We start from the raw sequence: 11240 nt of genomic DNA on the forward strand, positions 1-11240 counted from the left end.
TCAGAGGAGTGTGGGGATAACTCAGAGGCCCCAGGCCAGCCTGCTGCTGAGAAGGCAGACCAGCAGCATAGCCCTGCCCAGGACACAGGTCTCGGGCCTTCCCTCTCACTGGCTGTCCCAGCACAGACAGGGTCTGGGCTGCAGCTAGGAGCTTGGAGCAGCTCCTCTCACAGTCCCTGGGAAGAAGCTGCCTGTTAGGAGCGTACGCCATGGAGGCGGGGCCGGTGGAGAAGGCGGTGTTTCTCCTGGGTTCGAGCTGTAGAGGACAGAACAGAGGAGACGAGAGTGGAGGGGTACAGCTGAATCCAAACATTCTCACTGCCTGCACCTTAGCCTGAAGCTCCAGACGGATGATGGCCAGACATCCCTCCCTCCCTCCCAAGGCCTTCACACAGCTGTCCCCATTGCCTGGAATGCTCTCCCCATCACACGCCTCTGTGCAGAGCTGGTTTCCTCTCATCCTTTATGTCTATGTAAATGTCACCTCCTCTGAGATGACGTCCCTCACCTCTCTGTTATGTTGCACTTATCATCATCTGAAATTATCCTTTATATTTATGTAGCTGTTTAATTCCACCTATCCCACTGAATCATAGTTTCCAGAAGGGCAAACCTACACCTGCCTTCCCCACTGTAGAATCTCCAAGACTTAGCACTGCATCTAATACAAGCAGTGGCCAATAAACTTTTTTTAAAAATAAATGTTTTATTCAGCTTTACCTCCTACTACTTCCCGATAGAAACCCTCTCTGCTTCAGCCCATTTTTCCTGGACAGGCAACATAGGGACTCTCCTGGCCACCCCACCCCGAACCCTGCCTGAAACTGTCTCTCTTCCTAACCACAAAGTTTGGTCCTTCTCATGTTCTTTCTCCTCCAAAATCTCTTCATCATCCCTGTCCCATTCTGTCCCCTGGAACCTTTTCTTCCCTTTGTCCCTTATGACCTTTGGTGTAACTGACTTTTGGATGATAATGAGGCGGCTTTCTACTTTTTGATTGACTGATTGATTGATTGATTGAGAGATCAATTTGTTGTTCCACATATTCATGCATTCATTAATTGATTCTTTTTTTTTCCTCATTAATTGATTTTTGTATGTGCCCTGACTGGAGATCAAACCCAAAACCTTGGTGTATCAAGATAACTCTGTAACCAGCTGTGCTAGTCAGCCAGGGCTTGCTTCCTATTCTTAATTATTTTTTTGTTTGTTTTGTTAGTCTTTACCCAAGGATATTTTTTCCATTTATTTTGAGAGAGAGAGGAAGGGAGGAAGAGAGAGAGAGAAACATCAATGTGAAAGAGACACATCGATCGGTTGTCTCCGGCACGCCTCCCAACCAGGCCAGATATTGAACCTGCAAACAGGTATGTATGTTCCCTTGACCAGGAATCGAACCCGAGACCCTTTGGTGCGTGGGCCGTCGCTCTATCCACTGAGCACACTGGCTAGGCCACCTATTCTTAATTCTTGTGTAACATACTTCTACCACCTGTAAGTTCCTTAGAGACAAGGTCCTATGCTGCAGGCCTTAGCCCAAGTCCTGCCAACAGTCAGTCCTCAGAAAAGATTTTTGTTGTGGATAATGGGTGTATTAATCAGAACCTCCTGGGTTCAAACAGAAATTGAAATGCGCCTGTTTTATTTTATTAAATAAGAGAGGAATTTAGTCTGCATAACTAGAACTCCCAGACTTTATCCAGAGGCTTGCTCCCTGTAGGTGGATATTTTCCCTCTGACTTCCTCTGCGTTGGTTTCCTTCTCAGGCAGGCTCTCCAGTCCTGATGGCAAGATGGCCTCCAGGCTCACATTCCACTGGCTGAGGACCTTCGGGGGAAGAGAATTCCTTTCTTAAGAGTCCCAGAGTGATTCTCATTGGCCTGGTTTGAGTCATGTGCCGGTCTAGATTCGATCTTCATGACTAGGAAGAAGGAATGCGCCCAGACTGGAGCATCCCTAGATGGACGGCCAGGTGTGGGTGACATACCCACTTCGAGATGTAGGATGGGGTTATCTTCCCCCAACCACAGGGATTGGGGTGGTTCCTCAAAGAAACTCGCTGGCTGGGGAATGGTTATGAAAAGAAAGGGGAATTGATGTTGGGTACACAAAACAAAAGGTGTGTATACCATAAGGATTTCCAGAGCTCAGCTTCAGCGAGGACCTTAAGATTCCTTCGGTCAGCTTGCACATTAGAATCACAGGGGAACCGGCTTGCCCTGCCCGAGGAGGAGGATGTGCTCTTGGGGTCTGGGCAGCTCTCCAGGGACAGAGCAGGGATACTAGGATGAGGCGCCTGCTCAGTTCTGGCACTCACAAGCTCAGGAAGATTATGACTCAGTTGGTCGAGGCTTAGGGCAAAACCTTTCTTTTTCAGAGCTCCAGGGGTGAGTCTTGTGCACAGTCACAGTTCAAAATTCTGCTCTAGGAAATGATGTTCTACTGCAGCAAGGATTTGGATTAGCTGCGCAGGACAATGTCCCCTGTGTTAGCATTGAAATATTTCTCCCTCTCTGTACCACTGGTCAGAAAAGGGTCATTGGGGCTTGGTCATTGGGGCTTGCTCAGAGTGCGAGGGTGGGTGGGTGGACTGTGGGTGACCCTGTGGGCCAAAAGCCCCTGAGAACAATAGCCACTGTTTATTAAATGCCAACTGTAAGGCAGGCACTGTGCTTTGGGACTTTGCAGAAGGCAGTCCATGTAAGTTTCAGTCTTCACGACAATCCTATATGTAGATATCATTAACATTAGCCCTATTTTACATTTGAAGAAAGTGAGATACAAAAAGCCTGGGGAGCCCTAGCTGGTTTGGCTCAGTGGATAGAGCGTTGGCCTGGGGACTGAAGGGTACCAGTTTCAATTCCGGTCAAGGGCATGTACCTTGGTTGCAGGCACATCGCCAGTAGGGGGTGTGCAGGAGGCAGCTGATCGATGCTTCTCTCTCATTGATGTTTCTAACTCTCTATCCCTCTTCTCTATTCCTCTCCCTTCCTCTATGTAAAAAATCAATTAAATATTAAAACAACAACAACAACAAAAAACAAAACACAAAAAGCCTGGGGAAGGTACCTCGCCAGGGAGTGGCAAAATAGGCATTCAGACACAGAACCATATGACCCTGCTTGGCTGGGCCTTCCTAACCTGCAGGAGGCCTCAGACAGGCTCACGACTCCTGCCCCTTAACAGACAACTCCAAGGATAGGTGGTGGGAGTGGGTCCCCTACCCAGCCCTAGGCACTTGGGATGGGGAGCTCAGACCTAGAGCAGACAGACAAGGGAATCCTGGTTCACTGCAGGGTTCCTTAAGAAGATTTTTATAGCCCTAGCTGGTTTGGCTCAGTAGATAGAACATAGGCCTGTGGGCTGAAAGGTCCCGGGTTCGATTCCAGTCAAGGCACATGCCCAGGTTGTGGTCTTGATCCCTAGTAGGGGGCGTGCAGGAGGCAACCATCAATGATTCTCTCATCATTGATGTTTCTCTCTCTCTCCCTCTCCCTTCCTCTCTGAAACCAATTAAATATATATATGTCTTAAATGTGTGTGGTGGTGGTGGTGGTGGTTACAGAGGGATGAAGCCCAAGAGAGTCACAACCTCACCTCTCCCCATTCAAATACCTTGACCCCGACTTTGGGATCCTAGAGACCTTGACCTGCCCTCTTCCCTCCAGGTGTCATCAGCACCCTCCTTCCACATACACATCTGCTTTGCTTTTATTTTTTCAAATATATTTTTATTGATTTCAGAGAGGAAGGGAGAGGAAGAAACATCAGTGATGAAAGAGAATCATTGATCGGCTGTCCCCTGCACTGGGGATCAAGCCTGCAACCCAGGCATGTGGCCTGACCGGAATCCAACCTGACCTCCTGGTTCATAGGTCCACGCTCAACCACCGAGCCACGCCAGCCAGGCTGCTTTCTGTTTAAATTCAGAAAAACAACACTTCCCCTGGATTCAGAGCTAGAGCTGGTCTTCCGCCCCCGGAATCCCTGTTGTCTTTGGGGTGCGCATTTAACTGCGGGCAGACCGGCCGGGGAAGGGCTTCGCTGTTTGCGTCCGCCTCCCGGGAGGCCTGCGGTCACGGTTCCCGTCCCCACACTCTCCATCTCAGGGACGGGAGTGTCCTCCCGCCCGGAGTCCGGTCGCCTCGGCGGTGGCGGCTCCCTGGGGACTGCAGGGAGAGCCCGGGCTGCGGCGCCTGCTCAGTTCGCGCTCACTGCGTCTCCGGCTCCCCCGCCTGGCCCGGCGCCGGCACCGGAGCGGGAGGGGGAGCAAGACGGCGGAAGAGCCCACTCGGCAGGGGCCGGGAACCGAGCTGGAGAGGGGCCTCCAGGGGGCAGCACCGCACCGCACCGCTGGGCAGGTCCTCTCTGCTACTAGCCCGGGGTCCCCACACTGCCCGCAGGGAAGCCCCCTTTCCCGATTCCGCACTGTCCACCCCGCTTCCACCTGTTCTGGATAAAGATGGGCAGGTCTCCCACCACCACAAGGATCCCCGGCTCCTGGTGGGAAAAGGACTCAGGTCTCCCCGGGGGCAATCAGATTCCCTCATCAGGTCACCCAAAGGTGGTCCCTTTCCCGGAGGAGACCAGGGAATAGCCTTTCGGTTCTGGGTGGCCAAGAGAGATCCCCAACTCCAATATCCCAGTAGGAAATGTCGGGGAAGCGGGCGCCCAATGCAACGCATAAAAACCCAGGAACCATAGCTCTTCTTTCCCAGCCTCGGCTCCCGGGTGACGACCTGGAAAGGCCCTGCGCCGCAGGTCGAGGCCGGGGTCAAGGCCCCGCCCCTCCTGGGAGGTCTCCGACCAGGCGGTCCGAGCCGCTCCTCCCCTTCGCTCCCGCTCCCACGGTCCCCGAGGTGGGCGGGCGGGCGGGCACCGGGTGGCGGCGATAGAACGCCGGCCCGGCTCGCCCTCGCCCCCGCCCCGGCCCGGGCTTCCCCAGCCCAGTCCCGCCGGGGAGCCTCGGGAGCCGAGGCCTCCGCGCCCGGGCGTCCCCCGCTCTCGCACGCGTCCGGGCTCCCGGCTGGTAACCAGGGAGGAGGGGGAGCCCGGGCGCAGCCGGCGGAGGCCCGGAAACGCCATATAAGGAGCAGGAAGGATCCCCGCCGGAACAGCCCTTATTTGGTCAGCGCCTTATTTGGAGCGGCTCAATAAGGCCCGGCCGCTTCCGGCTCCGGGCGGGGGGGAGAAGGCGGAGGGAAGGGGCGGGGGAGGCGGAGGGAAGGGGCGGGGGCAACGCCGGGATCCCGGGGCAGCTGGGATCCGGGAGCGCCCAGCTGCGGCTTCGGCCTTCGGCTTCCGCGAGGTTTGGGCTCCGGGGCTGCGGGAGGCGGCGTAGGGCCCCGGGGTGCGGGATGGCAGTGCCCGCCGGACTGGGACCGGGGGCTTCACGTCACTCCGGGTCCTCCCGGCGGCCTTTCCATATTAGGGCTTCCTGCTTCCCATATATGGCCATGTACGTCACGACGGAGGCGGGCCCGTGCGGTTCCAGACCCTTCAAATAGAGGCGGATCCGGGGAGCCGCGAGAGATCCCAGCGCGCAGAACTTGGGGAGCCGCCGCCGCCGCCAGCTACCGCCGCCGCCAGCTTCCGCCGCCAGCACCGGCCGCGGCCCGGCCTCGGCAGCCACGCCGCGCCCACACCGGCCGGCGGCGAGGGCCAGCCTGGGGACCCCACCTGCGCTCTCCCCAGTGTGCCCCGAGCCCCGCATGTGACCCGGCCAGGTTCCCGAGCGTGTGTCCCCCGCATCTCCAGCCCCGGGCTGCCCCCCTCCGCCCCAACCACCGCTCTCCAGCCCGCCCGTCTGGGATGGCCGCAGCCAAGGCCGAGATGCAGCTGATGTCCCCGCTGCAGATCTCTGACCCGTTCGGCTCCTTCCCTCACTCGCCCGCCATGGACAACTACCCAAAGCTGGAGGAGATGATGATGCTGAGCAACGGGGCTCCCCAGTTCCTCGGTGCCGCCGGGGCGCCCGAGGGCAGCGGCGGCAGCAGCAGCAGCAGCAGCAGCGGGGGCGGTGGAGGTGGCGGGGGCAGCAGCAACAGCAGCAGCGGCAGCGCTTTCAACCCTCAAGGAGAGGCGGGCGAGCAGCCCTACGAGCACCTGACCTCAGGTAAGCGGTGGCCCACGCCGAGGATTAGCCCCTTCGCCGCCATCCCCGCGTCCCGTCCCTCCCCACAGCCTTTGCAGGACCTCAGGGATGCAAGCGGGGTTTCCCTTCTATTCCTTGCGTCCCAGAGTCAGGTGTTAGAGGGATGCCTGGGGACGTCCCCCACCCCCACCCTCCTCATCCCCAGCGGTGCGCGGGGGAGCGAGCTTTTGTTTTGGATGGAGAGCTCTAGGGCTGCGTGGGTGGGTGACGGTGGGGGAGGGCTTGTTTTGATAAGCAGAACGGCGAGGCCCTCTCCCCCTCCGGAAAAGCTTGCCTTGCCTGCCGCCGGTCCCCAAGGAAGGGCTGCGATCCGAGGCCAGGGATGTCCCGGCTCCCCGGGGTAGGGGATGCGCACTGGCGGTGGCGGAGCGGGTGCTGGCGGGAATCCCTGGGCCGCGCCGCCGCCGCTGCGGAGCGCTGGGAGCTGCAGTGGAGGGGGATTCTCCGTATTTGCGTCAGCTGTTGTTGAATTGGGTTCTGCCGCTGGAGCGGGTCCAGGAACATTGCAGTCTGCTGCTATCAATTATTAACCAGCTCGGCCGTCAATGGTAGCCGGCCCGACCTCTTGCCTGACAGCCCCGCTCCTCCTCGTCCTCCAGTGATTGCTCTCCAGTAACCCAGCCTCCTCCCTCTCTTTCTCCTGCCAGAGTCGTTTCCTGACATTTCTCTGAATAACGAGAAGGTTCTGGTGGAGACAAGTTATTCCAGCCAAACCACCCGGCTGCCTCCCATCACCTACACTGGCCGCTTCTCTCTGGAGCCTGCACACAACAGTGGCAGCACCTTGTGGCCTGAGCCCCTCTTCAGCCTGGTTAGTGGCCTCGTGAGCATGACCAACCCACCGGCCACCTCATCCTCAGCACCATCTCCAGCAGCCTCTTCCTCCTCCTCGGCTTCCCAGAGCCCACCCCTGAGCTGCGCAGTGCCGTCCAATGACAGCAGCCCCATTTACTCAGCGGCACCCACCTTCCCCACACCTAACACTGACATCTTCCCTGAGCCACAAAGCCAGGCCTTTCCAGGCTCAGCGGGCACCGCGCTCCAGTACCCGCCTCCTGCCTACCCTGCTGCCAAGGGTAGCTTCCAGGTCCCTATGATTCCAGACTATCTGTTTCCACAGCAGCAGGGGGACCTGGGCCTGGGCCCCCCAGACCAGAAGCCCTTCCAGGGCCTGGAGAGCCGTACTCAGCAGCCTTCGCTCACTCCCCTCTCTACCATCAAGGCCTTTGCCACACAGTCGGGCTCTCAGGACCTAAAGGCCCTCAACACCACTTACCAGTCCCAGCTCATCAAACCCAGCCGCATGCGCAAGTACCCCAACCGACCCAGCAAGACACCCCCTCATGAACGCCCCTATGCCTGTCCAGTGGAGTCCTGTGACCGCCGCTTCTCTCGTTCAGATGAGCTCACCCGCCACATTCGCATCCACACTGGCCAGAAGCCCTTCCAGTGTCGCATCTGCATGCGCAACTTTAGCCGCAGTGACCACCTCACCACACACATCCGCACCCACACAGGCGAGAAGCCCTTTGCCTGTGACATCTGTGGGAGAAAGTTTGCTAGGAGCGATGAACGCAAGAGGCATACCAAGATCCACTTGCGGCAGAAGGACAAAAAAGCAGACAAAGGTGTGGCCTCCTCTACCACCCCCTCCCTCTCTTCCTACTCATCACCGGTGGCTACCTCCTACACCTCCCCGGTCACTACCTCTTATCCATCCCCAGCCACCACCTCGTACCCATCACCTGTGCCCACCTCCTACTCCTCTCCTGGCTCTTCGACCTACCCATCCCCTGTGCACAGTGGTTTCCCCTCGCCCTCGGTGGCCACCACATACTCCTCCGTTCCCCCCGCTTTCCCGGCCCAAGTCAGCAGCTTCCCTTCCTCAGCTGTCACCAACTCCTTCAGCGCCTCCACAGGGCTTTCGGACATGACAACAACCTTTTCTCCCAGGACAATTGAAATTTGCTAAAGGAGAAGAGGAAAAAAAGGGAAAAGGGAGGAAAAGAAACAAGAGATTTAAAGGACAGGAGGAGGAGGAGATGGCCATAGGAGGGTTTCCTCTTATGTCAGATGGAGGTTCTTGGAGCCCATCCTCCCCCTCTACTTGACCCCCGGGGTCAGCGTGGAAATTCTGTTGGCCAACAATCCTTTCTGCCCTCTCCCCTTTCCTCATCTACTCCCTTTGACTTCAGCTGCCTGAAACAGCCATGTCCAAGTTCTTCACCTCCATCCAAGAACTTGATTTGCATGGATTTTGGATATATCATTTCAGTATCATCTCCACCATATGCCTGACCCCTTGTCCCTTCAATGCTAGAAAATCAAGTTGGCAAAATGGGGTTTGGGCCCCTCAGAGCCCAGCCCTGTACCCTTGTACAGTGTCTGCTATGGATTTTGTTTTCCTTGGGGTACTCTTGATGTGAAGATAATTTGCATATTCTATTGTATTATTTGGAGTTAGGGCCTCACTTTGGGGGGGAAAAAAAAAAGAAAAGCCAAGCAAACCAATGGTGATCCTTTATTTTGTGATGATGCTGTGATGATTAAGTTCGAAGCTTTTTTTGAAACAGCAGTCCTTGGTATTAATCAGAGCATGTGTCAGAGTGATGTTCCGTTAACCTTTTGTAAATATTGCCCGACTGTACTCTCTCACATGTGGCAAAATATGGTTTGGTTTTTCTTCTTTTTTTTTGAAAGTGGTTTTCTTCGTCCTTTTGGTTTAAAAAGTTTCACGTCTTGGTGCCTTTTGTGTGATGCGCCTTGCTGACAGCTTGACATGTGCCAGTTTAAGGGACGTGCTCACCTCTAGCCTTAAGGGGGGCAAGGAGTGATGATTTGGGGGAAGCTTTGGAAGCAAAATAAGGAAGAGGGCTGAGCTGAGCTTCGGTTCTCCAGAATGTAAGAAAAAAAAAATCTAAAAAATCTGAACTCTCAAAAGTCTATTTTTTTAACTGAAAATGTAAATTTATAAATATATTCAGGAGTTGGAATGTTGTAGTTACCTACTGAGTAGGCGGCGATTTTTGTATGTTCTGAACATGCAGTTCATTATTTTGTGGTTTTATTTTACTATGTACTTGTGTTTGCTTAAACAAAGTGACTGTTTGGCTTATAAACACATTGAATGCGCTTTATTGCTCATGGGATATGTGGTGTATATCCTTCAGAAAAATTAAAAGGAAAATAAAATAGCTATGGTTGCACGTATCTTTCCTGGGCTGGGGGTGGGCTCTGCAGTCATCCTCCCTGTTGAAGGTTTTGAGGATATTCCCACCAGAGTGTGGTGCCCACTGTGTGTCATTGGAGTGAATTCTTTTTTTAAAATTGATTTTAGAAAGAGAAGAAGGAGAGAGAGAGACGTCAATACGAGAGAGATATAGCGATTGGTTGCCTCCCGTATGTGCCCTGACAGGACCAAACACACAACCTAGGTATGTGCCTTGACCAGGAATCGACCCCGTGACCTTAGTGCACAGGACAGTGCTCCAACAAATTGAGCCACACCGGCCAGGGCTGGAATGAATTCCTTATGAGGATTAGGTGTGGGTCTTCTCTTTGTTTTATCTCTTAAGTACATATTTTTAAATTTATTTTTTAATTGTTTTCAGAGGGGGAGAGAGAGAGAAACATCATTGATGAGAGAGAATCATCATTGATCGGTTGCCTCCTATACACCCCCCTACTGGGGATAAGCCAGCAACTAGGGCGTGTGCCCTAACTAGGAATCAAAGGACCTCCTGGTTCATAGAGCAACACTCAACCACTGAACCACACGGCAGGGCAGGGTCTGGTCTTGTTGATTCTGGGCCTGTTCCTTCTCCATCTGGTGGGCTTCAGCTTTATCTTGGTTAGTTAAAGCGAAAGAAGGCCGGAGGTAGGGGGAACACATGTGGTCAGAGGCAGAACTATTCTCCTGGCTCCAAATGTTCAGCCAGCCCTGTCCCCCATCTCTGCCAAGGGTTGGGAAGAATCTATGTCCTTGGGAATTCTTGCCCATATGCACTTGGCAGGAGTTAAGGAGTGGTCACAGGGCTCTGGGAAATAGTAAACGCTGGAGCTGACTCAGGCTCTCCCTCCCATCCCCCATGTCCCCAGGAACCTGAGGGTGTTGAAGAAACTTAGAAGAGGCGAGGGCCAGTTCTCAAGCCAAGAATCCTTCCAGGAAGAAATTTCATTACTTGCCAGCTGGAGCTGCCATCCTTGGCAGCTTCCGGGGGCATGAGACAGAGTGGGCAGGAGGCTGGCCTGGTGTTTAAGGTTCCCATCCAGACCAAGTCTGTACTGTTTTGTAAGAGGCCTGAGATGCTAGGTTCCTCTGGTCCCAGCCCATGAGGTTCCACATTTGTGACTATAGCAATCCTTGTGGGCTCGTGAGCATCTTATATTCTGAGAGGCCTTGAGCTGGCCACAACAACCATGCAGATTGTCAGTTGGGGAAACAGAAAGGTTAGCCAAATATTACAACATGGTGTTTTGTTATATAATATGGGCAATCGTGGGCCTCTATGGGAGCACAGAGAAGGACACCCAACCCACCCCGGGGCTTAGGAAAGGTGGAAAAATTGAGTTGGGAAGGATAAATAGGAGTCAACCCGAATGACTTGCTTTGTGTGTGAGGTAGGAAGGGTGTTGGTTGAGCTTTTGGCGGGGAAAGTGATGGGTGGATCACTGAATGAAAGTATTACCTTCAATCCTAAATCTTCTGTGAATTGATCAGACACCACCATCTATTGGTCAGATGGGTGCAATAGATTTGGTGTCCTTGAATTCCCAAGCCTTGGGTCCCCCCTCCCAATTTCTGACCCCCCCCCCCAAATTAAGGATAATGAATAATTGCCCTCCCTACCTGGTATTGTTCTCAGTCCTTGAATGAAGTCAAAGTCTCACCTGCCTCCACTCTTCTTTTCTCTGAGGGTCTCTCCCAGGTTACCCATGGACACCTTCCTGGGCCCAGGGGAATTCCAGGAATCCCCTGGAATTGGCCCAATTCTTTTTCTTCCATTCCAGCCTTCCCGAACAACACCGTTGATCTCTGTCTTTTCCCATGATACCAGACTCCTCAGCCTGGAGCAGGGGAACCAAG

General features: G+C 54.4%; 1 protein-coding gene across 1 annotated transcript; it reads left to right on the forward strand.

Annotated features, from left to right (window-relative positions):
* The first annotated feature begins 5338 nt into the window (after positions 1–5338).
* On the forward strand, positions 5339–9350 carry EGR1 (early growth response 1). The gene is made up of 2 exons (XM_059698509.1): positions 5339–6115; positions 6802–9350. Exons 1-2 carry the CDS (start codon positions 5812–5814, stop codon positions 8124–8126), a joined length of 1629 nt encoding a protein of 542 aa, XP_059554492.1. The 5' UTR covers positions 5339–5811; the 3' UTR covers positions 8127–9350.
* The last annotated feature ends 1890 nt before the right edge of the window (positions 9351–11240 follow it).

Source organism: Myotis daubentonii, chromosome 5 (assembly GCF_963259705.1).
Source record: "Myotis daubentonii chromosome 5, mMyoDau2.1, whole genome shotgun sequence".
Classification (NCBI taxonomy): domain Eukaryota; kingdom Metazoa; phylum Chordata; class Mammalia; order Chiroptera; family Vespertilionidae; genus Myotis; species Myotis daubentonii.